This window comes from Lonchura striata, chromosome 5 (genome assembly GCF_046129695.1).
Source record: "Lonchura striata isolate bLonStr1 chromosome 5, bLonStr1.mat, whole genome shotgun sequence".
NCBI classification, from domain to species: Eukaryota; Metazoa; Chordata; class Aves; order Passeriformes; family Estrildidae; genus Lonchura; species Lonchura striata.
In genome coordinates, this window is record NC_134607.1 from 55,981,643 (window position 1) to 56,009,386 (window position 27,744).

The 27,744-nt window shown below is 37.6% G+C and overlaps 2 protein-coding genes across 4 annotated transcripts in view; one reads left to right on the forward strand and one right to left on the reverse strand.

Moving 5' to 3' along the window:
• Nucleotides 1-1,408: 1,408 nt before the first annotated feature.
• On the reverse strand, nucleotides 1,409-13,178 carry DEPDC4 (DEP domain containing 4). Of its 2 annotated transcripts, none has more exons than XM_021552829.2 (9): nucleotides 13,079-13,178; nucleotides 11,777-12,203; nucleotides 11,109-11,260; nucleotides 10,402-10,588; nucleotides 8,606-8,832; nucleotides 7,642-7,784; nucleotides 7,321-7,446; nucleotides 6,021-6,099; nucleotides 1,409-3,700 (listed from the first exon to the last, which is right to left on the reverse strand). In XM_021552829.2, exons 1-9 carry the CDS (start codon nucleotides 13,161-13,163, stop codon nucleotides 3,483-3,485), a joined length of 1,644 nt encoding a protein of 547 aa, XP_021408504.1. In that variant the 5' UTR covers nucleotides 13,164-13,178; the 3' UTR covers nucleotides 1,409-3,482. The 2 variants fall into 2 exon arrangements, with proteins under 2 accessions (XP_021408504.1, XP_021408503.1); XM_021552828.2 differs by having other exon boundaries at nucleotides 11,109-11,263.
• A 56-nt stretch (nucleotides 13,179-13,234) lies between these two features.
• Nucleotides 13,235-27,744, forward strand: part of SCYL2 (SCY1 like pseudokinase 2) — a 34,205-nt gene continuing 19,695 nt past the window's right edge. Inside the window, exons 1-7 of one of the 2 annotated variants that reach the window (XM_021552901.2) lie at nucleotides 13,235-13,431; nucleotides 16,537-16,740; nucleotides 20,649-20,806; nucleotides 24,652-24,796; nucleotides 25,440-25,589; nucleotides 26,204-26,425; nucleotides 27,276-27,392. In XM_021552901.2, coding sequence (XP_021408576.2) covers nucleotides 16,564-16,740; nucleotides 20,649-20,806; nucleotides 24,652-24,796; nucleotides 25,440-25,589; nucleotides 26,204-26,425; nucleotides 27,276-27,392 — 969 coding nt within the window. In that variant the 5' untranslated portion in view covers nucleotides 13,235-13,431; nucleotides 16,537-16,563. The remainder of the gene's footprint in view (nucleotides 13,432-16,536; nucleotides 16,741-20,648; nucleotides 20,807-24,651; nucleotides 24,797-25,439; nucleotides 25,590-26,203; nucleotides 26,426-27,275; nucleotides 27,393-27,744) is intronic. The other variant, XM_021552902.2, reaches the window with a different exon arrangement.

The window sequence follows — 27,744 nt, forward strand, 5'->3', positions numbered from 1 at the left end:
TTTAAACAATGCCTGAGCAAATAAGTTTCCTGCCACTCCCATGTTTCTGATAAAGATGTGGCACAAAGGTGAACAAAGCTTGCAGCTGTGTCCTGGGTGATGACCCATCTGTGTCCTCTCCATGCATCCTAGATAAACACAAATATCCCAGAATGTGTTATTTCTGTCATCATAAGCTGTGTTACTTTGCCATCAGTCTGTGCAGTATGGCACGCAGTAGGGGGAAGAGCCAGAAGGCTTGGAGGGCCAGGCTCAGTGGGGGCGCCCCATCTGACTTGCTTGCCAAGACAGAGACAGGCAGACAGGGTGGATAATGGACACTGGAGTATCCTGTTGTGTCTCGTATTCCCTCTCTCGTTTGTCCTAACCTGGCTACCTTGCATAAGGGCAACATCAAACAGCAGCCAGTGCCTCAGAGAGTGGGAGATGATCTTTCTTCTTGAGTGTGACTTTTTTTACTTTAGAAAAAGTTCAAAGTTGCTTTCCTCTAGTCTAACCTGCTGAAAGGAATGAAAGGGGTACCTTCCTCCTGCTGTTAGCAGCCATGTGAACCACACAGGAGGCAGCTAGGGTATGAAGGCATGAGACCAGTACCTACAACTTGTTGCACGCAGATTGTATAACTTTTTGTAGGACACGAGTAAGTCTGGTACACTGTCACTGACAGCCACATGGAGAAGCCCTTGTATCCAAGCTCTAGTTTTTTAACTAAGTGCTTCATGCAAGTGTCAGCATAATTTAGCTGGGACTTAAAGAAACATACACGTTCTCATGAAAGCACTAATGAACTTTTTTGTAGGAATACATGAATACTCCATGAATAGAAGCAAACATCCTTTGAAGGTGGCACCATTTGTGCTTTGTTGAGACTGTACTGAAAAATACCTCAACTAAACTCTTCACTGTGAATATTCTCTACTTCAAACACATTCATACTGGCAGTTAATTTTATAGCTCTATGCTAGACATCATAAACAGAAATGAGTGACAGGTCCCAAGTTTCCCTACAACATGATTCTGTGTCAGATACTGTTAAAAATACATGACACGACTTCCTGAAGTCCAGTAAAATATTTCTAATTTTGGAATTTAACTGAAAACCAGTAGTCTATAGACCCAACCTATTCTGTTCGGTGCACCCTTAGATGTAAAATAACAGGCTCCTGTCAACAGATTAAAGGTGAGTAGATCCTCCTGTTAGGGTATGTGAATAAAACAGGGCTCTCAAGAGCTCTTCCTTTCCTTTGCAGAGCTAGATCAATCTTAGCTTCTTGTCCTATAAACTGAAGGGAACCACAGGGCAGCTATAAACTGCTGCTCAGAACAGTTCCCTACTGTTTAACACCTGCTTCTACACCCCCTGAACTACCTCTTCCCAATGAACACACTATGAAATGAAAGGCTCATAACTTTTTATACAATTATTTATTATATTTAAATTAGCACAAGAAAATTCTAAATCAAGTCACAAAGTGCAAGTTTGTTTTTTAACAACACAGTTTTTCCCCAAAGAAATTCACAGCCCACAAATTACCATGTTATCAGCCCTCCCAGTTACCCGGTTTAGTATTTTGAGTAAGACACAATAAAGGGACTGAAGACAAAGAGAGAGAGCAATTAGGAAAAAAAAAAAGAAAAACCAACTTAAACCTCTTTCTTCTACTACTCAACACCAGAAGCACTTAAACAGGAAATAGTTTCCTGTTTACAAGTCTCAATAACCTGCTTCTATATATGCTCCCTCTTCTGCAAGAATGACCAAAACTCCACATAGGGCTAGGAAAAGAATGTATGGCCCTGTACTATAGGAATTAGGGCATTCACCTCTGAAAGAGCAAACTTGGACATTTTTCCTCCTCTAGAAATTATTTATTTCACACTGGTCACACTTAAATAGCAAGTGTATAAACAGGGATTCATGGACAGAGGTTTCAGCTATATTCCCCCGATTTCTAATAGGACTACATAATTTAAATAAGGCTACTTCAAATGCAGGTTAACTAAGTCTACAGGCAATAGGTTGTGTTGTTTTTATCTTAGAGTGTAACTATCTCAATTTAAAAACAAAACAGCACTTGTTTTAACAAAGCTTTGGTATCCTGCTGACTTGACTATGTTTGAAGCCTACTTAAAGCAGCACACTCATAACAAGAAAAAAACAAAAAATACTTATAGTGGAGCTAGTCCAGCATTGGGGCCAAGAAAATGATAAGAGGAGTAGAAGATCAGTCACACAGGGAAGAGGCTGAGAGTGCTGTGATTGTGTAGCCCTAAGAGTGCTCACGGGAGGGAGTGAGTAAGACTGAGCCAGACCCTTCAGCAGTGCCAGTGAAAGAATAGGAGGCAGTCAAGAAATTCTACTCTAATATAAAGCATATAAAGCAGTTTATTTTGATTGGGGTTTTATTTTGGGGGTTTTTTTGTTTGTTTTTTTTTTGTTTGTTTGTTTTTTTGTTTGGTTTTTTTTTGTTTTGTTTTTTTTTTGCTTTTTAGTGTAACAGTAGGGTATGGTTGCTTGTTTTTAAATACAGCGAGACTGGTGAAAGTCTGGACCAGACTGACCCAAGACACTGTGGCATATCTGTTTTTGGAAATATTCTAAACTCAACTGGAAAAGTCCTTGAGCAGCCTGCACTAATCAAGTCCACTTCAACCTGGGTGGTGAGACTAGATCAGAGGCCCCTTCCAATACCACCTCTTCGAGTTTTTGTCCAATACATGACTAAATGTCTGTTGCAAGGATGAAAGAAGCAATGTAACCCCTACCACACTATATCACATATTTATTTATTATTAAAAAAGGCTGAGACAGCATGAAAAAGAGAAGGTTTTGGAGCGACCTAATTGTTGCCTTCTCTGTACCTTAAGGGAGCCTACAAAGAGACCTGGAGAGGGCTTCTTCAAAATGTAACTTTTTCCTTGAATGAGCAGCAGCTCAGTCTGCCAGAGTGAATAACAAGAGCTTGTAATTACTGACTGCAAGCATACACAGCTCCCCTGCCTAATAAATTGTTCCTGCTGCAGATTCAAAACCCACTGACCTGCTTCCAACATTTTTACACACTTTGTACACTTTTACAATACCCACAGAAGTCATAACCTATGGTTTAAGATGAAATTAAGTTATTATTAAAGATAGAAAAGATTAAAACCCCCTACTGATTATCAACCCAAGCATGGCTCAAAACATACATGTGGCTCAGACAGAATGCCATGGAGTTGTGGGACAGATGGAAAAAAGTGCCAAACCCTGAACTCAAGGCAGCCCAAGCAGTGAGCTGTTATTACTTACAAATAATTAAGGCTATTTTGCTTAAAAGATTAATTAGATTTAATGCTTTTTAGCAGCACAGTAATTTTGAAAGTTAGCTTCCTGAAACTGAAGATGTAAAGATGTAAGATAAAAAGATTTTTATGAGCAATTTTCATGTGCCTCCTTTGCTCTTTAAAAAAAAAAGATTTTACAAAGACTGTATTGAAATCTAACCGTTTGGAGCACAAAATTCACATGTAGTTTTACAACCACTACAGTAGACAAAAGAATGGTATTTTTGTAATTCTCTGATCAATTTCTTCTTTTGCTTCAAAGGAACTGCAGGGTCATTGTCCATCTCTTGAATCAGTGCTAGAAGATACTGGTTGGTTTGCTGCTTTTGATCTTCATATTCTTTAGTTGTAATGCGCTGACAGAAGGTGAAGCCTTTGTAAGAAATCAGAGGTTGAGATTAAGTTTCATGAATCATGTAAAAGCCTTGTTAAAAATATGATAAGAAACATAGGGATATTGATACTCCAGTTAGATGTGATTACATCTACAAGCAATGTGAAACAAAGATCCCCATTAAGAATGGATAGAAATCTAAACATGAATTGCAAAAATAAAGTTGAAAAGCGGTGTTACAAGTACAGTATCTTACAAGATTCTGTATTGCAAAACAGGCCTGTAAGACAAAGAACAAATACAGTTCTCACACAGAAACCACAATGAAAAACATTACATAAGAATGGCACCTTGCATTTGTCAGGATCCAAAGATTCCCTGTGAATAAAGCAGATCTGTAGCAAGGGTCAGTACCTAATGCAAGTGAATAAATACTTTGGAGAAATAGTTGCCTCTAAACCACACTACAAAAATCAGGAACAGAATTTAAGAGCTTCTACGTGAGCATGGTTTGGGCATCAGGCAGAGGTGATGCAAGAGATATATTTAACTCAGCACAACTTTACTGCAGAGATTCACATTTCTACAGTTAAGTACTGCCCTGCAAGAACTCAAACCCCCTCACTGGGCAGGTGAGTCCTGGCCTGAGGAAGGACTGGCATACAGCTACTCCACAGAAACTTTTTCTTCCTATACATATTAGAGAGCAATTTGGTTGAACAAGTGTCAGTTGCCTAAAGGGGAAAGATTTCTTACTAATCCTTCTTTACAAACACCATCATCTTTAGGGTTCACATAGAGAGTAGTATTAACCTGAGCTGTCAGTTTTCACATGGTCCTGTCCTTCCCTTCTTCTAAAGTAAGTTTGTCAAACATCAATACTTCTATGGTTCAGTAGAATCAGATGAAGAAAAAAGACAGCTCCTTCAAAAGGGAAAGCTTAACAACTGTCAAAGAGATTAACTCTTAAAACTTCAGCATTGATCTTTAGTTTGTGGTTTCAAGTATCTTACTAGATTTAAACCAATTCTGGAGTTCCCTTGCTGGTTTTAGTCTTATTTCCAGCAGATTTAAGGATTACTTTCCTGCAATTGACAGACCCCTTTTCTTATCTGAGTCTCCCAGCCTTCCCTCCTGCTCCCACCTGGACTTAAGAAGTTCACCAACTAAGAATGTTCAATAGCTCCTATGAATGATCTTGGAAAGAAAAGGGAAAATTACACCAGAATATGTGGCACACAGGAAAATAGGAATATGCCATGCCAGAGAGGTTACAATCTATTTCAACAAGTATGGAACTATTTCAAAACTATTTCAACAAGTAGATAGAACCTATATGCACTTATAAATTGGAACCCCAAAACTTAGTAAGAAAAAGGGAGCATGCGGTTTGTAATTCTGTTGTCTCTTCAGTGTGTCAATGGAGATCACATAGGTTCCAAGAATATTACAGACAGGCAGCTCTTTCCACTGTTGCTCATCTCTGTATCCTCTGGCTTCACAATATGTGATTCTCAGAACACTAAACCAGAAGGAATTTGGCCTCATTCCAGAACCCAACACAGATGGTAAAAGATTCTGTACCAAACTACTTCTCTGGCAGCTGCTGTATGAAATTTAATATTACACAGCAAAATAACTCAAGTGTAATTTGTTTCCTGAGTGGTTTCTCTTCACTGTTTAAACACACAATGCACAGTCAAAGAAGATAACGAGTCAGCAAGAAATTCAATTATTTAAACCAACCCTTTTAATCAGTATTGGCAGCAAGGCCAGATGGAATGTTAGCTCAAAAGAAATAAGCTGAAAAAGTATGAACCCCACATACAGAAGGGTAGTGTAGCCTAAAAGGAAGGCACTTGATACTTGGTGCATAAGTCCCAAGATCTTAATAAACTTTATGCTTACTCGGAAAAAAGGGAAAGTTCTTCACAACACTAAACAATCAAAGTCTGTGCTCAAGTCATCTATCAGAACCTTGAACTACTGAGTTCTGTGAGAATTTGTACATGTCTTGTGGCAAAAATAAAAGAATACTGTTCCTAAATACAAAATCCCATTAAATTCACAAACCAAATTAGAAGCAAATAACTTCAGGAAGCACATTTTGCAGTACTAGTCCCAGAAGCAATTATTTGGTAAAAAAAATGTAATGTATCCAAACTAGATTATTAATAGAATCCTTGTTCTCCAATATTCAGATCAGTTTTGCATATAATTTAATATTTAATGCATTGACCACTATTCCCCGTAATGCTTCACTTCTATCAAAGGAAAATAAGTCTATGCACTTATAATCAACTGATGATAAATCAGTTCTTATAAAATTATTTTTATAAAAATTTATCCCATCATCTACCTGAATGGATATCTGGATCTTGCCCTTCTAGCAAACTCTGAAATCTCCTACTTGTTAGTTCCAGAAGAGTCAAAGGAGCCTGAAAATAAAACCCAATAAAGAAAATATTACAAAAGCAAAACTTCTGTATTTTGATACTCTAAAGCTTTCAAATAGCCAATTTAAAAACACATAATAAAATGTAGAAGAATTTATGGCCACATTTATTTAGGTACACATTCAAAGTCTCTCACAGAATTGCACTAAAACATAGTTTTACTAAGATGTATGTGTTTATTTCTGGTATTTCTAACAAAAGAAATAGGAAGCAAAAGTTCTAGATACCATTTTCCATGGCAAAAACTGCAATGCCAAACAAGCTGATTTCAGCTTTCACACAAGGCTTTCAGTGGCAGCTGTCAGAGTGAACCACCATCCACTCACCGTCACTGCTGCACAGTTCTGGCCCTATCTCCAGTGGGGAATCAAAGGCCCAACCCTCATGTCAGAACCCTTAACACAAATTTAAAAAGGGGGGTTGGCTGTGTACTAACAAATACAAAGCCCTCACTAACCACTTAATACTTGCAAACTAATCTAGAGCTATTTAAAAAAAATAATAATTCTCCTGTGTCTCAACCTGAAGTCAGAAGTGGAAATTTATGTGTTGTATAAAAATAAAATCCAGTATTTTACTGAAACCAAATTTCTGTGAAGCTTATTTTTATAGGGTATGGTAAAGTTTCATCTTTTAACATGTGACAATATGATGAAACAAATTAAGGAGATTATAAAAAGCCTGCATATTTACACAACTCAAGTTTAACAGAAAAGCTATTAGCATTTTGTGGTTCTATTTGTTTTCTTCAATTTAGAAGTTAACATTCCAAAATACTGAAGGATCTTTTAGAGTTGTCAAAGCTATACACGTACACTGGGGTACAAGAGCATGCCCTTTTTCTACCACTCAGAGTATGCCAGTGAACTTCTAAAGGAGAACGACACCAAGATACCCAAGTATCTAGTAGGCATTCATCACCAACAAAGTGCCAAAATGACCGTATTAGAAGTTATTAATATTTTAAGTATTTTCCTAATACAAATCATGGAAATAGAGAGGATATACTTTAAAAAGGATTGTAAAGCTCTCAAAAATCTGTCCTATGTAGTCTGGAATAGCTTCTCACCCTGTTTGGCTGTACTATTAAACTAGAACAAATGGAGCATTAAACACCGTACCTCAGACTTGTCATACTCAAAAGGCAATTCATGGCATTTAACATTTAAAATGAGAAAGCCAACGATGTAAGGAGAATGATACCTTGAAGAGCTCGGAGTGATTGTCCATCAGAAACTGAGTCAGCAGTTCTGCTTGTGGTTTTGACAGTGTCCTGTTTTGTATGATGAACTTTGTACAAGTCTTGATGATCACAAATCTGTTATCAAACTAGAAAAAGTAGTACCCAGATTTGGCATTAGATTGACTTGTAGTGTGCTAGCAAAGACTAAGTACAATGGAATGCTATCAGTGGGAAACAGATCACATGGAAAGGCAGTAAACAGAATACTTCTAATGAGACAAAAATTATAGCTTTACTATGACAAATTGCTATTTTTCACATTAAGCAGAACAGATACTTACTTGTTTTTGCAATCTGTAGCCCTCAGATTCCGACGCAATGGCTAGGAATGTAAGGAGCCTGTGAAGTTCTTCACTGATATTCGGTGCTAATAATTTTAAATAAAGTTGTAATGCCTCCAGAGCTTGATCTGTTTTTCCTTTTTCTACCATGGAGTAAAACAGCATATCCAATGTTACTATTCATTTTCAGAGTAATGAATACTTATTTAAATCCCAATAATAATCCCAGTTTTGGGGGTGTTTCCTTCCAAACAAAATTTCATGTTGTTCCAGTTATTAAAGGGTTCTTTTCTCAATCCACAAGTTTTAATTTTTCCTTCCCCACCAGGGGCAGGGTGGCAGCAGGCCATGAATAAGCACCTTTGTAGTACTTAGTTGGCAGCTGGGGTTAAGGCACAACAACCCAATAGGAATGAAGAAGCAGCAAGAAAGCCCATTTAGGTAGAATTAATCTTAAACTTGTATTTAAATGAAACACTTCTAGTTTACTTGTATGTATATGATGGGAGAGTTCTTAATAGTCCCTTTAACAATTTCAAATAACTAAAAAGGACCCTATGTCCATAACTTTAAAAACCTTATTCTGGTTAACATGAAAAACTTCATAGCAGTGATTTTAGTTTTATGTAATTACTCAGTAGTAGCAATAAGGCAAATTCTGACTTGGGGTAAGTACTTTTCACAATGAGATTAGTTATCTATTGAAAGTTACCCACAGAGGTTGATGGATCTAAATCCTTCCTGATTTTCAAAATTCAGTTGGACCAGGCCCTAAGCTAATTGATCTAACTTTGAAATTTATCCTTGACTCAAGTAGAGGTTCATAATAGTGATCTTGAGCATTCCAACCTACAAAGTGCATCTGCAATGGCATTGCAAATGGTGTCATGATTCAGTCAATTGATACTTAGTGACATCCTCTACACAGCTTTTATCCTTATTTTTTGTTCCAGGTTGCTCTTACCTAGAAGTTCTATAATTCCTGAATGAATATCAAAATCCTGAGTGCCAAGAAGAGAATCTTTCTTTTGACTGTAATACTTCATTATAACATCAAAAAGAATCTTCTTGTATGTATTCAGACTGCTGGGGCTGTTAGTGCTTTGAGGTAACTGCTGACTAACCATTACTAGGAATTGGTCAGGAAAATACTCCAAGCATTCAATTGCAGCACAGAGCCATCTGTCAAGCCTGTAGAAGGAAAAGGTCATTTGAGTGCTTGCTTTAAAATGTTTTACCTATTTTTATTTTCACAGATTCATAGAACATTCTGAGTCAGAAGGGACACACAAGGATCAATGCATCTAATTCTTAAGTAAATGGTATGGAATCTGTTACCTTGGTGTAATTAACACCATGCTCTAAACAACTGAGCTATCTCAGGGTCCATTTAATCCTTTAAAGAAAACTAGATAAAAATAACCATGCAGGTATAGTCACATATATGAACCACAACACTAACTTGTATATTAAGCAGTTTGTGTAACTTATTTCACTTTGAGCAGTTCAAGAACTCGCTCAAAATGAGCAACTTCCATGTTTTTCCTATGCTAAAGGCAATACACCAGAGATAAACCCAGATCAAAACAAGTATCATGCAATTATGCCAGACTGCCACTGACACCAGGAATTCACCCAGTATTTAAAAATCAAACACCACCCTATCATTACTCCAACACACACACTGAGAACCCACCAGAGCTAACCAGGGTGAAAAAACCTGATCTTTACAGGAGAGAAAAAGACAGTTAGTTTGAAAAAAAGAGGAAAATAAAAGTTGGTTAAATCCCAGAGCACTACAGAAGCAGTTTATTATATAACCTTCTATAAAGGCATGAGTTTTCACAAGCATCAATTGTCTCTATATCTTAAGTAAGGAAAGAAAATATAACCTAATTTTCCATCTAAAATTCAGGTGCATAATTTATTGTTGAAAGAAGCCAGAAGATCAGAGAAAAAAGTCTCAACCATTTTGTACAGAAGGAATATAAAATTATAGAAATGTGTGGGACAGATAAACAATTATTTTTATCTGATTCTGGATGTAAAATAATTTGATCTGAACCAATGACAAGTTGTAAATATTATTTAAGATCCACAGAATCTTATTTCTATCATGGAGAACAGAAGCAAAGATTGTGAAATTGCAGATAAAAACAGTATTAATTTGACAAAAATAGTAATTCCTAAGACATTCACATGATCCTTGACATATTCATTAGAAGTATATGCAAGACAGAAATCAGCCTAATCAACACTAAACAGGAACACCACAAAAGAGAAGATTTAAGGAAAAGAACACTGACAACATGCAGCCACTTTTATATTCTCATTATATAAGCATTATTCAGTGCTACAGCTTAGAAAGTCAGTAAGGCATCTATTATTAGCAAGAGAAAAGGAGAAACTATCTTCACACCATGCCCACTAGGAACCATGACAAACAAACAAAAAGACTCAGAATAAAGTTTTCAAGTTGTGATGTTTGACCTAAGAGTAAGAATCTGGTCTAGAAACTAGGAGGGTTTACAACACTCAAGGTTAAAGTTGTAATGTTTACTTAAAATACTCAAGTGTCCAACTCTAAACATACACTTTTTGTGAAATCACTTACCACTTCTGAAAAGAAGGCAATCACACTAATGCCACCTCTGCCTACAAGTACACAAGCATAATGTCTATTTGTTCGCTTAACAAAAATTCTTTGATCAAATGTAAAATAAAGCATTTACTAACAAATTCCATTCATAGATAACTTACTTGGGCAAGTTTAAGCTACATGTAACCTCTCTGTCCAGGAAAGTATTTGAGATAATCATGTCTTCTTCTTTGCCAAAACTGTCTGATTTTGTCTTCACTGAAGACACCAAGATATCTTCTAGAAGGGGAACATCAATTAACTGCAGCAGTCTTAGCAGAGTTTGTTGTTTCCAGACATCTTCTATTACTGATACCATAAACAAACAAAAAACCCTCAGAAACAAGATCTTATGTAAACAACTAACCTTTGTTTTTACTTACTAAAGAATCTTTAAGTTTTCAAAGAAAACATGGTAACAGCATAGTTTGAAGTTGCTGTGTTGGATAAGAAGGGATCAAAATAGGAATGTTAAAAAAATATGTCTCCCCCATCATATTAGGATTCAGAATAAACTAATCAGTAGAAGGAAAAAAAAGACAAGTGAAAAGCAAAGGACACACATAATAAAGATAGTCTTAATCTTAAGACCTACTTCTGAAGCAGTGTTTTCATAAATAGCACCATTATGCAAAAACATAACCCTGTTGTGTTTCCTTCTGTTTAGTTACTGCAAGCATTAACCCCGTTGACACTCATTTAGATATTTTGTCATTACTGACATGTTAAATCTAAGTCTCTGTGGAGCATTGTTTAACAGAAATGGGGCACTTGCTCAAAGATACAGTAAAGAACAATCAAGTTTTACAAATAAAAATTCAATCCTCACCTCCCTTTGAAAGCAGGCAAGTTGGTTCATTAAACATGATCTTTGGAGGTAGAGATGCATGAACATATATTGACTGAAGGAGCTCCTCAATCCTCTTTTTATCAGCTGCTTCCAATGCTAAGGGGTTTGAAAGTGTTGTGCCACCCTTTGTTCTGCTTAGGGAGGAGGAAAAAAAACATGTATAACAAATATTATTACATTTGTTTTTCTGTTACTTACTAAATTGCTCTTGCATCAGAACTTTAGGTCTTCATTATATCTGGAGTCCATCCTGCTACTAGAATTCCTCTCATCCACATCTGCTTTGTGGAAAGGGCAAGGCTATTGATTCCAAATAATGTTTGCTAGTTCCACTTTGTTAACTGGCTTTCAGTAACTAGCTAATTTGTGCTAAGTCTCAGATTTCAGCACAATTGATAGCAAAACCAAATTATTCCTAGGCTTATGCTACTGTGCCAGACTCTATTCCAAATACCAAATGGCAGACCAAAATACTTACTCAAAAATACCTGAAAGCATCTACAATTTAGAAATGACATTTCTGAAAACTGGCACAGACTTTTCAAAGTCTCCAACACCTGGTTTAGTCAGACACGGCTTCATTTAAAGGTAATCTTCTTAACTTCTTTAAAAAAAGAGAAAAATTAGAATAGTTTAGAATAACTCACTTGGAACATGGTTTTGTTTTCTGTTTGCAGATTTGCTCAGGAGATAAGCTTCCATTGTCCTTATTCTTTCTTGGAAGTAGAGGATCAAGACTGCTATTTACAAATCTATAGAGACTAGTGTCCGTGTCTTCAAATTCTGTTTCCTTCCCATTCTTGAATAAATAAACCCTGGCTCCAACTGGCTCAAACACTTTGTGATCCATCAATGCTTGGCAAACACGGACCCCCTTCAGCCGAGAAATATCATTGCAGCTTAGGTACATGCTTTGCATAAGATGGCTTAGTACCACATCAACCGCATTGGAGCCGGTGAAACAGTTCCTATATGTTTTCAGGTGCTGTCTGCGTCTTTTGATTTCCACTTGATTGTGAAGGGCATGTATAATACTGTTCCACAGCTGGGTTGCTTGAAAAGGACCATCGCAGTCTGCAAAGTATTTATATGAAAGTTTTACAAATTTATAAACCTGTACTTTAATACTTTAAAAATACACTGTGATTTTAGTTTCATATTTCTAAAAAATATTCAGAAATCAGCTGAATTTTACAAAGATAATACTTCATGACTCAGTCCTTCGTGTAAGCAGACTCACACCCAATACAGTAGAGTCAAGAGAAGAGAACAAAAACCCACTTAAAAAGGTGAGGGGTTTTTTGTCATTGTTATGACCACACATTTTATGAATGCGCTATATACATACACATTAAGTCATTAGAGAATCACAAAACAGCCAAGGCTTGCAGGGACCTTTGCGGTCTAACTGGTCCAATCTCCCTGCTCAAGTAAGGCCACCCAGAGCTGGTCGCCCAGAACCAGATTTTGAGTATCTCCAGATGCTGAGATGTCCACACACGGAATCGCAACCTTTCTGGGTACCACTGAAGAGAGTCTGCCTCCATCCTCTTTGCACTCTCTCTTTAGATACTTGCAGAGACACCGCCGAGCTTTCTCTTCTCGCGGCTGAGCAGCCCCAGCGCTCTCAGTCTCACTGAGGCACCGAAGCCCCTAGTTTATGCTCACACATCCGCCTGCCTCCCGGTCGAAACACCCAGCCCAGCTCTAACAGCCCCGTAAGGTGAGCTCCAGGAGTACGGCCGGAGGAAGCTCCTCTCCCCGCTGTTCAGCTGCCGAGCCTCCCTAGCCCAGTTCTGCCCGCCGCCCCCTCCCGCGGCACCGGCAGCCGGGGGTGCCACAACGGGCAGGCACCGGCCCCTCGCAGCCCGCTCCGCTCCCCGGCCCCTCCGGCTCTGCGGGGGAGCAGCTGCTGCAGCGCAGAGACGAGAATGACGCTCTCCGCCCACCTCGGCGCCGCCCGCTCCCCCGCCGCGGCTGCAACTCGCTCTGGCTGCGGATCCTCCTGAAGCGCGGAGTCAAATACCCCGCCATGGCCGCGGCCGAGCCGCTGGCGGAAGCCGGCGGAGCGCATCACTTCCCGCCCGCCGCCCCGGCCGCGCCCAGCGCCGCCCCTGCGGGTCGGAAGTGAGCCGAGCGCCGGCCGCCCCCGCCCCGCCGCCGAGGCTGCCGCCGTCACTATGGAGTAGCCGCGGCAGGACGGGGTCCGAGCGACAGACGGAGCCGGCGTGACAGGCGGCCCGCCGGGCCCACAGGACGACGGGCGGCCGGGCGCTGCGCCGGCAGCTTCCCGCGGGCTCAGGTGCGAGGCCGCGGCGCGGGTCGACAGCGGCTGCCCGTGGCCTGGCGGCGCTGCGGGGGCGGGCAGGGCCGGCCGGCTCCGCGCGGCGGTGGGCTCGGGTCCCGGTGCCCGGCGCTGAGGGCTGGAGGGGAAGGGCCGCCCCGGAGGCTCGATCGCCGCGCGGGCAGGGCCGGGAGGGGAGCGCTGGGCTGCCCGAGCCGGCGGGTCGCGGTCACCTGCCGCCTGTGGCCGGCCGCCGCCCGGCGCGCTGCTCCCGGCTGCCCCGCGGAGCAGGGAGCGCAGCGCCGGCCCTGCGGAGCGGTGCGAGTCCGCTCGCGGTGTAAATAACAGTAAACACTTCCTCCGGGGACTGACCCGCAGCAGGCTGACCGCGGTTTGTGCAGCGCACGGGCTGGGTTTCACCTGTCACCAGGCGACAGGCAGAACAACTCTGCTCATGGATCTCGTTCCGTGAGGTTTTGGTAGGGACTCAGCTGAAGCCCAGAACCGAAATGGTGCGTGAAAGTTAAGAAGGGGACGTGCGGCTACAGCAGCCTTGCACAGTGCTTCATTGCATCTGATCCTCTGTTTTTTTTTTTTGTAACAAATGCAAAAGACTAGTTTTGCTTTAAAAATGCTCGAGTTTTTTGTTTGCTGTGATTCAGTTGTTCTAGCACTTAGTTCTGTGGATTGATCATTGCTTGGGGCAGGTGGATATAGGATGCAGGTGGATGGCATGAAGTAGCTGTGCACCAGCCTGCTGGTCTTGGTTCCCAAAGGGGGATCCCAGCTTGCTGTAGTTCAGAATAGCGGTAGTGTATGTTATACTGCTGTACAGTGTGCGGCCACAGCCCTACATCAGGTGAAGCTGCGAATTAGTTTGAGGATAAATTGCTGGGTTTGCATTATGCAGGTTTTTTTATGAGTGAGAATTGAAAAATGGTGTACAGTCTTTGCTTTGGATTTCAACATTTTTAATGTTTTGCCTTCTTTCTGAGAGCAGTGTTGGTGTTGCTTACTACCTTGCTAAGTGGTTGTTCTCATCATGCTGCTGTATGATTGCTGATGTACATCGGCATAAAAACCATTACTGATTGTGAGGGGCATTCATGAAATATGAAATATTGAACATTCAGAATTTTTTAGGATTAGTTCCAGGTTTCATGGACTCAGAATCAGTACCATTAATATTACTCGTGAAATTCAAACAGGAAGAGTTCTTAAATATTTATTGCATGTCCAGTGTTGCTTATCCAGGCACTTCAGATTTTGTATTTGTCTCATTTATTACCTTCTAACTTGAAATGCAAATTTCATTGTGGGTGACTGACTTTATTGCTACTTGGTTTTTTGGGGTTTTTTTTTGGAAATACTAGACCAGTCTTAACTGAACAAGCAAGTTTTCCTACAGTTAAGAACTAGACTTGTGTATTTCAGATGTGGTTAACTTGTCATGATTTGTGGTATTAGAGGTACTATCCAAAACAGATATTTTTGGTGGGGCATGGATTTTCTAGCTACATTGTTCCTGTTGATATATATAGATTTTTTACTGAAGCAATTGTTTTTATGAAGCAAAATATACTATTTTAGCTTACATTCAAAGGTTGATAAGAGGATTTCTACAAATTTGCAGTTAGGTGGATGTAAACTTGAAACCCCATCTGCTTATTGAGAAATAAGTTCCTTGGTACTGCTTGCTCAGAAGCTAAATTAAACAGTAGTTTGCCTACTGTCTAGCTGGAGGGGAACAGGTTGGACAGGGTCTACCAGGCTTGAATTTTAAATTCTAGCACTTCAGATATTGGAATGATGTTGACATTCTCACCTAGTGGCTTTTACAGGCTACTCACTGCAGTAAGGCTGTCACCCACAGCAGAGGACACTTCTGATTTAGTGAATACTACACCATTTCCCCACCATCTCTGTAGAGAAGCTTCCTTTCATATTTGCACAAAGGAATTTGAACATGCATGCACATACATTGTTTCGTAATATTTCTGCAGTTAATTTTGCAAAGTGTTTTATTAGTTTTGAGAGTCCTAACAAGATGGTGTTGCATTGGTACTAGAGAAGATTTGATGGCTGGGAGTGAGCAAAACAATGGAAAAAGCATGAGATCTAAACCCAAGTAAATTAGATTTGGGATTATCTTAAACTCACTGGGATTGATTTTATAGTCTTTTAGCATATAGAGTTTGCCCACAGAATAGCTGCTGAATAAAATTGCTGAGACCTGGAAATGCCTATAGCTCCTTTTTAGAATAATCCATGCTCCTTGTTTATACCTATTTATCAGGTTAATGAAAAGTTTCTTTATACAGGGATATGAGCCAGTGTCTTCATAGGAGTTTGGTGTAGGGCTGCACAGTGAGGACTTGTGTGCATTTTTCCAGATCATGAATTTCTTGTAATAATATATCTTTTTGGTTTTTTTCTGTTTGTTTGCTGCCTTCATTCTTTCCTGCGTACACATTATCAGAGAAACAATTGTATAAATGGGACGCAGGCTTCAGAACTTGTATCTCGCAGAATAGGCAAGTCAGATTTATTAAGAAAATATAAAAAACTCTGAAAGGCCACACTACAGGGGAAGATGAAGTAAATTGGAAGCTGCCACAGTCTTTTAGCTCTAAAACTTGAAAGGTGGTATGAGAAAAACTTCTTGCACAATTTTGGTAGAGCATAAAAAAATGGTTTATTGTTTCTTTCCACTTCACTTAATATTTAAGTTCGTTAACACCTGTATAATGCAAATGGTAATGTCAGCAGTCTGATGGGCAAAATACTGAATTTTGAGCTTGTATTTTGAAAAGCATTGCATAGGAAAGAATATTCCTGTTTTTTACCTGTTGTCTGTATAATACACTTCCATTATTTTGTTGGTCTGGGAATCTTAAACAATCCTTTGCTTCAGACAAATGAGTAATTTTGTGAGCACTGGAATTAAAGGAGTCTGTTTTCCTTCAGATGTGTTTCTCTTTTTGATGTATACTAATAACAGGTTGTGAACCTTTCCTGTCCTGAGGGACAGTATATAAATCCTTTGCGTATTATTTTATTACAGTTTTCAAGAAATGGTTAAATTGAGAGGACTGTGAAACTTTTGTTTTCTTGTATTTATAGGGTAAGCTTTTGGTGCAAATTGAAACCATGGAGTCCATGCTGAACAAGCTGAAGAGCACCGTCACAAAGGTGACAGCTGATGTCACCAGTGCAGTCATGGGAAATCCCGTCACCAGGGAATTCGATGTTGGGCGACATATTGCCAGTGGAGGTAATGGTCTTGCTTGGAAGATATTTAATGGAACTAAAAAATCAACAAAGCAGGTGAGTTATCAAGTAAAGACCTGTGTTTATAAACATTAGATGACAGATTGATTGGTAGCAATTGGTAAGTGGCAGTTAAAGTTAGACTGGATAGACTCATGTTAAGGGTAGTGAAATGACACAAAGAACTCAGCACTATTTAAGTACATTGTTCTCAGCTATGTAAGTAAGTGATACATGCTTTAAGCCTTTTGTTGGAGAAAGAAGTGGTTCTGTATTCATAGCATACAATTTGGAACCAAGATCAAGAATTCATCTGAGTTAAAAGTGATCTGACAAGAAGGAAGAAGTTTGCTTTACCATAGATTGATTCCCCAGTTTGTTCAGTTTGTTGCAGTTTGCAGCTTTTTTTTGGTAACAATTCTGGCTTTTTACAGTTTAAAATAACTATGAAGTATGTCATCATTTTTTGTCAGCAAACAACACTGTAGTTTTTTGCTCAGCTACCATACAGAAATTGAGCAGTTAGAAACGTTAAGCTATGAGATGCTGTAACAGGAAGGCATGGGATAGAGGAGGAGGTTGTGAAGGAAGTTATTTATGCTTTCCATGTGCTGCTATCAGATCAGTAGTGTTCCTTTTTAGTTTCCTTAAAGTATTAGGGTTTAGAGCACCAAAACTCAAACTTTTGACTTACTTAAGTCACATGTGTAAATTAATATGGGACTGTCACTTCAGAAGGTTTGCCAAAAGAGTTTAAGAATTGTTATTGCAGGAAATTATTTTGTTACACTGGAGAAATATGAAAAGTCTTTTCAAATTCAGGGAGGAAATACAATTTTCAAAGTGTAAATAGAAGTGTTAATAAGTTACAGTCTTGAGGTAAATGTAATGCTAAATGATGTGAAGTTATTCAGGCAGTGCATCAGTTTGCTGCACATGTACCAGAAAGAAATGGACACAAAGGAATGCCTTTGGAAAATGTTTATACCATCTGTTAGCTCATAGGCAAATAAACATTATCAAATAGATATATATAATACACAGAATAAATAATCTGCAAAGAATGTGTGATCTGATTCTGTGTGACAGAGTTTGAATAATGTTTAATCAGGTACTTCTGCCATGTTTTAATGCATTTTTTTAGCTGTTGCAGAGCTCTGTGCATCATTTATTTACTGAATTTACCCAGCACAGCAGTTGTTTGGGGTTTTTTTTTTTTTTTTTTTTGGTCTTACTCAGCTATACGAAGTGATTACATTGGAAGCATGGTAATTTTGATAGGTTTTATACAATCTATGTTCCTAGTAAGCATTTGACCTGTAGAAGGTATGTCCTTAAGGTCTGGAGAGTTGTAGCAAGTTTCTTTCGCTTTATAGTTGACAGTGTATATGTAACCAGGTTCCTGTCTATCACGTTTTTCAAGCCTTCAGGGGTGTTCTGACCAACAGTTTTACAGAGTTTAAGTTCAGGTGCTCCATGTGGTCCTGCAATATATCTGTAAACCCTGACTAACATCTGTGCAGCTGTATGCCATCATTAGTAATGGAAAATACAGCAGCAGTTATACTGCATGGAATTTCAGATGGCTGGTCTTTTAACATGCAGTTACCATTCATTATTAACATTACCAGTTAGGTAACATCATGTCAACATTCACTTTGTCATTGCAAAACAAACTGTGCAGCAATGCAACTTATGGTGTGTTGTACTGCAATATACGTTCTTTAACATTATTTTTTATTTCTCTCCCATGTGCCTTCTGAATGTTATTTGGGCTAGCTGTCATTTTCCAGGTGATAGCAGTCACTTTTGTGAAGTTGCACATATTTGCTGTATTACAAGTGTGTAACCTGAAGCTATAAGGTTTTTTTGCAATGTGTATTGTAATCAGACAAGCAGGATGTAAGGGCTTAATTACGCCCGTTGTTGTCACTTTGCACAACACAAGTAATAATTTATTTGTTTTATTTGGCTGCAATGACTTAAATTTGGAGGTTTTAACATTACAGTAGTCAGAAATCTTTGTTTTCAGGATTATTTTTGTTCCTATTTTGAGCCAATGGGCAGTTACAAATACTCCATCTCTGGTGGCAATAGATATCTGTAACTTTATTCTTCTCTTTCAAGGGCTGCCTGGTTCCTGCCTTGCTGCTTTTCCAGGATTTCTGAATATTTGTCTGTTACTTTTTTTTTAATGTACCTTTTTTTTCCTTGCATACTGTGTAGGTGACTTAGTAACAACCTAACAGAATGTGAGGAATTATTTACCTGTGCATTTGTTTGTCTGGTGCTATTTCATAGCTGATCTGCTGTTGTTTGTTTGAAAGATTTATGAGTCACTCTGGTTATATATAGATGTATAATTTCACAGTATGTATTTCAGCTCATCTTAAATTTATTAACTTAGACTTTATGCACTTACAGGTTTTTTGGCACAATATGGCACTTGTCCTTCTGTTTAGAAAGTGCAATCATAAATAGATAGGCTAAGGTCACTAAGCACTTGCCAGCTGAGTTGTAAAGCTAGCAGAATTCAGAAGGTAAATCCCAACAACAAAGCTACAGACAGTCAAGAGGGAGCTAATGTCCTTGAGTCCTCTGGTTAAGGATCTGAAGCACAAATTGTGTTCTCTTTTGCCAGGAGCAGGAAATTACAAGTCTAAACAAACCATGCAGGTTTGTGGCAAGCGCCAATAGCACTTACTTAGACCCATCACAAAATATTCAAGCCATAGCAGATTTAAATACTCACTTTCTGAATTGTCATCAAACAGAAGGTTTTTCATAAGTGAAGTCTGAGTTTGAAATTTTGTTATTGTATATGTCCCAGTGTATGTCTTCCATCCCCTGTCATTGCTCTTCTCAGCCTTGTGTCAATGTTTGATCCATCACACCTAAAAGCTGGAGCAAGGAGCCAGTATGGATAGAGGCAGGAAATAAGAGATAGTTACAAGTATTCACCTGCTAAGGGCTTAATGAAAATAGCTAAAAAACAATTTTTGTGTATTGGGCTGAATTTCGTATTGTGGATAGCCTATTTGTAAAAGTTCGTAGGGTTTTATTTAATTAATAATGAAGCTGTTCCTGTGAGATTTTAATTAGAGTAATGGTTATAAAATGTGCAGTAAAAGAGCATTGAGTTCCTCTTAGGGACTGCAAACTGTATTTTCATACTATTTTCTACTGCTTTCTAACCTTTATTATTATTATTATTCATAATGCTGTTGTAGCAGCAAATAAAAGTCTGTTTCATGATGAAAGTTTTTAATTTCTTTTTTTCATCAGTTAATACATTTCACATTAATAACTTCCCAGATGGTAATGTAATCTAATTTTTTATTTTACATCGACCTCTGTAATTTCAAAGTTTCATAAAAATTTCTTAATTATCTCCTGCTCTAGTTGCAGAAGTCGGAGAGGATTTCTCTGTTTTTAACATTTTTGTGACTTCTTTTTGCACATCTTTAAGTATTACAAAATTCTTAATGTTTTATCATGTGAATGCTCTGATCAGTTAATAGACTACTGTGACTGTTTTGTCAGATCGTACTGGTTTGGAGCAGAACACTGAGACAGGACCTGGTTTAATAAAGCAATGCTTGATATATACTCAGAATATTTTAACTATTCATAGTTGATATAAATGCTTTAATCTACTTTAAATCAAACTGATTTCTGACTGTGAATCTGCTGCTTTATCACTGTGTAGGTAGGGTTATAGTTTGTGCGTTACTGTTTATACAATAAAGGAGCATTAGTACCTTAATTCAAAATGTCTGTTTCAGAGTTTATTTACAGTAACCTCATTCATGACTGAGACTAGGTAAGAAAAAGTCAGTTTCTTTGTTTTGTTATTGTATTGGTGGGATTGTACTGTTGATTCAACAAACATTTGTATATAATTGTGTATAGACTTAGGTTCTGGCTGTGTTATATACTGAGTGAATTCTGTCGCTTATTTTCAGGAAGTGGCTGTTTTTGTCTTTGATAAGAAGCTAATAGACAAGTACCAAAAATTTGAAAAAGATCAGATTATTGATTCCTTAAAACGAGGTGTTCAACAGCTAACTAGGCTTCGACACCCTAGACTACTTACTGTTCAACACCCATTAGAAGAGTCCAGGTAAGCTGTAGTAAAGTAGAGAACAGTTACTTTTAATCATTGTTTTGGTAGTGTATGTAAACTGTCTGGAACATTCAATACATACATCTGATGAGATTCAAGTTTAGTGTATTTATTTATAAGGCAAGGTATTCACCCTACCCCCATATTCCCCCCACCATAGAATGTAGTTTGGATGTGAATCAAATTTAATAATCTATTGTTTGATTTTAGTCCAGTTGCAGCTGTAAGGCTACACATGACCATTACAGCATGAAAATTTGGTGCTTTAATCCATTTCGTGTTTAAAGAACACTCTTAAAATAGTTTTCTCTCAAAACTTATTCATTCATTTAGTTCCATGTATGAGATGTATTTAGTACATGTGAGATTAGGGATTTTTGATAAATTGTATGTATTGTAGCTAAATATATGTTGAATAGGCCCTCAAGTGCCAATCGAGAGACACAAAATTCAGCATGTTCTTCAATATTGCCTATTTGATTTATGAAAGGTTGGTCACCAGGGAAAATAGCTGGTTAGTCTTGCAGATTTATTGTTCAGCTGTAGGGATAATAACGTACTAAAATCTAACAAAGAAAACGAGGTTTCATATTAAAATAGGAATCTGATCCTCATACTTCCAGAGAAGATCATGGAGGTTTTAGGGTTTTATTCCCCAAAGAGGAAGGGAGTTGGACTAGATATTTCCAGAGGTGCTTTCTAACTGCAGCCGTTCTGTGATCCTAAATTATAGCCTGATAAAGATTCATTATATAATGTCCTTCCTTTCTGTGTTGACTTTTTCCAAATGATTTCTAGGAGCTGAGAATACCGTCGGAATGCTTCTTCATCTTTCCAATGCCTGCTTTGAAACAGGTTTATTGGATTAAGTTGCACTTGCATATTCATATCTGTCTTTCCTCCAGTGCTAAACAGATTTCACATTAACAGTGGTTCAAAGCTGTCATTGCACCTATGATCTAGTATGTCCCTTACAATGGCCTAAAGAAGATAAATTAGGTAGTTGAAGGCAGCTCTCAGTATGCTACAATAGTAAATAAACTATTATGTGCTAAATGGCCTAGGGTCATCTCAAATTATAGGGTGTGCAAGTGAATCCCAGAGAATCCCTTGGGCTTCTTCCTAAAATTGTCACAGTTTTCCAGTTGACTCAGCAAATTTTCCCCTGAACTTTACCCTTCAGAAGAAAACATCAAGATTCATACCTTTAAGAAAGCTTTGGTGGTGTTCTTGCAAAGCATTTAAGCCTTTTGAATAAAAGTAACAGTGTAGTTACATCAGTTCTTGTTTGTGAGTTTTTAGTAATGCCTTACACTTCACTTCTGCTGTTTTTGTTTCCATACTTGGCACACTCAGCTGCTGGTAGAAACACCAGAAGCACAAAACCTATACAGTTGCATGCTGTGCCAGAAATGGATGTAACAGGTTTTGGAGAAGATTAGCAAAATAAAGATTTATGTAGAATATATATGTGTGTAACTTTGTGCAAGTATGCTGTAAGATTGTTTTAGGATTTCGGGTCTTTCCAGAGTGCTTATTCTTGAAGAAATCTCTCATGGGCTTCTAGCTAGGCTGTACCTAATCTTTTTTTTTTTATTCCTTTTTTTCTTCTTTTGTGTTTTCCCAAAGTAATGCACAGTTGTAAAGAACTGCTTGCAGGTCACCCATTATATTTCTCCTTTATAGTGCAAATAGACACTTAATGCACCTGGAGGGCTGAAGTACATATGGAAAGAAAGGCCATACCTTTCTGACCCTAGTGTGTAGATAGTTTTTCCACTATTAATCAAATGTTTATACTACAAATTACTGATATCCAACATAGTTATATTTAATATAAATATACATAATACATATGATGTAAAGCCTCTTAACATGTATTTATATGAGTAGCTCCTTATTTATACTAAATATTTAATTGGTCTTGAATTACATTAACAGCACTGGAAAAGATTTTTAATTTATATTTAGCTTGTTATTGAAGAAAATGATAAAAACCCCCAAATTATGCGTTAATTTATAATATCATTCCTACCCTTTAAAAATAGTAGTAGTATGAATTGTCCCTTATAATTTACTAGACATTGCATTTTTTACATTATTTCCCTGTAGAAAGCCTATATATTTTTAGCTGTCACTTTTTATTTTTTAAAATGTTTTTATCTTATTACTCTGAATTTCGTGTTGATTTTATTCAGGAAATTGTTAAGGCAGCTGCCCTGATGGCAGACATCACCTTCTGCAATACTCTGCTTACTGCATCCCTCCAATACTGTGGCTTGGGCCCCTTTTTTTAATTACTTCTTCAAGTAAAAAATAAACAGCCATCTTTTTATTCTCTCAAAACAGCAGTAATCAGGGAGTTTGTTATGAAAACCACAGAATAACTGTTCTCTGGTATTTTCATCTGTGCCTTAACTAAATGGATAAGCTCTGTGGTAAAGTTGAAGTCAGACTGAAAAGAAAGTACTTGTCCTTCTATGTTCTCATTTTGATTTGTGTTTAGAACAGAAACAAGTTTTACAACCCTAGTTATACTAATAGAAACATGAAAAGTATGTCATTATCAGAATAGGAGTGAGGAAACCAAGCAAAAAAACTGTCAGGTTGGCTGACACTTTGCATTCAATGTTTTTTACTTTTCAGTTGTTTTACTTCTAGAGAGGCAGTAGATAAAACTAAAGTCTGGGTGGATAATAAGAGGTTGGCATGTTTTAGTGGCCTTACTTTACTTCAAAGGTCAAGCTTGTTAATTATTGAAATACTAAAAAAAAATGTGGTAGTTTCATGCTGAGACTTGTCTTCTGATGTTTTTATGGAGTGATCAAAAAGTTAGATTCTGTCTTCTTGCCTATAACTTTGTATTCAAAAATGTATCTTTGTTACTGTTACTTGGTTTCTGTTTTCTGTGTTCATACTGATGCAGTATTTAGTATTCTCATGAATTAATGATCGTTAAAGTAGGTATGTGTGCTACCATACATGGGTAAAAAAAAGCCCTTTAAACCAATTAAGGAGTGAATTGCAATGGCTGTCCAGGGCCTTCACTGCTGTGCAGAGCAGTATGAAGGATGTGGATGTAAAGAAATACTCTGTGTCTCATGAAGTTTGTGGAATTGAGACATATATTGGTTTCAGGACCAATTTTGATATTTGAAATTTTGACAGTGTTATGACCAGTCCTTATGTATGGAAGTTTGCTTCTTCTGTGCTTTTCAAACACAATTGATGCAAAAATGCATAAGCAAGACCATTAATTTTTCATTAAGAAAAAAAAATCAATAAAATAATTTAGAGAACAGTCACTTCACATGCAAACTGCAGTTCATATAACAAGTGTGTATTTGTGTTTGCAGATATTCTCTATCAGTTGTCAAAGTAAAAGAATATTCAGGTGCTCCCTTATATTAATTTAGTTTCTGATCATTGTCTGACCTCATTAAGTACTGCTTCAGTCAGGGACATGTTGGTTTTAGGCATAGGTAGAAGTCTGATTTTACAAGTTTTAATAGTAGTAAGAATTATTTAATCAATTTGTCCTGGATCAGGACAAGGAAAGAATTGTTTTTTAAAAAAAAGTTATGAAACATTGTGTGAATCATTAGTAATTTATGTGAATGTTAGAGAATAAATTATCCTAATTGTAGTATTTTTTAAAATTTCAGACATTTATGTCTTTAGTATAATATTAAAAGAATTCAAAACCAGAAATAAAACATGGCTTTTGGTAGCACCAGGTGCTTTGGCAATATATATGGTGTTTGTGTGGTTCTTTATTTATCTATATCAAGAGATATATTGCATTTATGTACAAGAAATATTTCAATGCATTTCCTATACAGGGATTGCTTGGCATTTTGTACAGAACCAGTCTGTGCAAGTTTAGCTAATGTTCTTGGCAGCTGGGACAACCTACCTTCTCCTTTACCATCAGACATTAAAGAATACAAACTTTATGACGTGGAGACCAAATATGGTTTGCTTCAGGTATGGTACAGGTTGTGTTTATAATTTTTTTCTGTTTTTAGTATTAATGATTTATTTTAAAATGAAGTCAGTACACTGCTGAAGTTTTGTCTGCCTGTAGTAAATCAAACAATGGTGAGGTGAGAGATAATACTGCCCTGATCACTAAGTGTAAAAGAGGATAACCACTAGAAGCTCTAAGCTGCTATTCTTTTTTTGATTGTTCTGACATGTAAAATAGAAACTTCAGTTAATTTTTATTTTCCATGTAAATGTCTATGTTACAGCTGTCTCTTCCATATGTGAATCTTTTCTTTATGTTCTGTGGAGAGCCATTAGCTCCCAGGTTTTGTTTGGTAAATATGTTGACCAGCTTCATAAAGCATTATGTTCTTCTGAGATGAAGAACATAATGAGAGGAGAGGGGAATGCGCCACCACACTAACACTGTGATAGTTAATTAACATTAGTAATCTCACCCGTTGATTACCCATCTGTGTTTAGTTTACTTCATGCATAATTTTTAAGGCATAGGCTAAAATATGAAAAATTGTTTCTGAGTTAACTTAGGAATTTAACTGTGACCATAAGAACAGAATATTTGTAAATGTCTCAGGATGTTTGGGGAAATATTTAACCTGAAATAATGATCTTCTATGAACAGGTTTCTGAAGGTTTGTCATTTTTGCATAGCAGTGTCAAAATGGTTCATGGAAATATTACTCCTGAAAATATAATCTTGAATAAGAGTGGAGCCTGGAAAATTATGGGCTTTGATTTTTGTATCCAATCAACAAATCCATCTGAACAGGAGGTAATAATCTTTATATTTATCATCATTCAGTTTCAAATTCAGGTCTTTTCCTGAAACCAGTTTCATGATTTTGCATCCCTGTATGTAAACATTTATTTACTATTCACCTCTGTATTTTGTTGGTCAGTAGTTAGAACATATGGCACAGGTCTGGATTGAAGCTCTGCATTTGATTGTCTCAGGCAAAGAGCCTGAGTCAGCTCAGTGGGGTCACAGTAGACTAGTGACAGTTTCAGAGGCTGGAGCCTGTGCCACTTTTGCTCCCCTGCATATTGGATGACTTGCAAGTCTAACTTAGTGTGTTGCACTTATTCAGTGTCTGGCTGCTACCTTTGAAAATTAATTCCATCATAGCTCATGTTTCCTCATTACAGCAGTGCTTTGATTTTAAATTACACTTCCCAGCTCTGATATTCAGATAAAATTGCATCCGCAAATCACTCTAAGCTACAGACAGAGATTCTTAACAGTTTTGCCTTAATGTGTTGCTGTTTGATTCTTAATTGAATTTGAGGGGCTTAATTATTTTTCGCTGCTTGAGATTCTTTTTGAAAATGGTATTTAAAAATCCTTGATAAATGTACTTTGTTTCACTTCTCATACTTCTCTTGTAGCCAAAGTTCCCGTGTAAGGAATGGGATCCAAACTTGCCATCCTTGTGTCTTCCAAATCCTGAGTATCTAGCACCAGAATATATTCTTTCTGTGAGCTGTGAGACAGCCAGTGATATGTACTCTCTGGGAGCTGTTATGTATGCAGTGTTTAATAAAGGGAAACCAATTTTTGAGGTCAACAAGCAAGATATTTATAAAAGCTTTAGTAGACAGCTGGACCAGGTATTTATTCTTTTTATGGTTATTGTTTATTGATTTTCATATTTGAAAAGTTACTACTGTCAAATAGATTTAAATATTGAGAAAACTATCAGTGCTCCAACATAAACCATCTGACAGTGTTATCTTACCCTGCATACTGTTGTTACAACAAGAAAAAGAATTGTAGCAAAATATGAGAAATAAAAAGATGTTTAGACGAGGTTACACGTACCAACTTTATAAACTAAAAATTGCGTTTTTCACCTGATTTCTCTGTTAACCTGTTGAATGCTGGTCTTGTGAAATAATGCTTAACTGTTGGGGTGAACAGTATAAAACGCCTGGAAGTGAATTACATATGTAGGACCATTGAAGAGTGCTGGGTTTAGAGTGATTTGATCACTTGACATGGCAGTTGGTATCCACTTTGCTATCACTATTTCACCACTATTCTTTGTGGACTGTGAATATTAACAGAGGACAGTGTCACAGTTAATTGGATCAACTGAAATAATGTCTGTTCATATGCAGGTTTCTTTGGTTGTAACTTCTTTGGGTGCCCATTGCCACACAGTATGTACTGTGTTTTAATGTGTGCAGACAACACCTCAGATAATGACATTTGCCTGTTTAAAATATCATGTTTGTGTTGTCTGATAACCTGAACTACAGTGGGAAGTTGGAAAAACAGGGGTGGGACCTAAAAGAGGTAGACACTTGGGAAACAGAAAGACTGTGAGCAAGAAGGGAGGGATATCAAATGCACGAGTAGAGAAACCATCAAGAGAACAAAGTATAGACCTGCTATATATTGGAAATAGTTACTTGCAGGGTTTTCTGACTTTTATTCATGCTTGAATGATTTCCACAGCTGAGCCGTTTAAGCTCCAGTACTCTTGAGAACATACCTGAGGAGGTGCGTGAGCATGTAAAGCTACTCCTAAATGTAGCTCCGGCAGTCAGACCAGACGCAGATCAAATGACTAAGGTCAGTCCATGGAAAATACAGGATCCATAGGAAAGAGAGAAATGAGTGTTTGATTTGTAGAGCTATTTTGAAGTGTTTTCTGTTAATCATTTTATTTGAAATGCTAAATAGTTTTTAACCATTTAGATGTAATGCTAGTTGATGCCAAAAGTTATCCTTATGCTGACATTTATTTATATGGAAAAAGTGGGGGCTGAGACAGAATTTAGAAAAATTATTCAATTATTAAAAAATTATTCATTGGAACACTGTTTTATTCCTTTCCATTCAATTGGAAGCTTTTCAGTGCTGTGATTTTTTACATTTTGGACTTTAAAATTAGATTGGAAGGATTTGAAAGTAAGAAAATTAT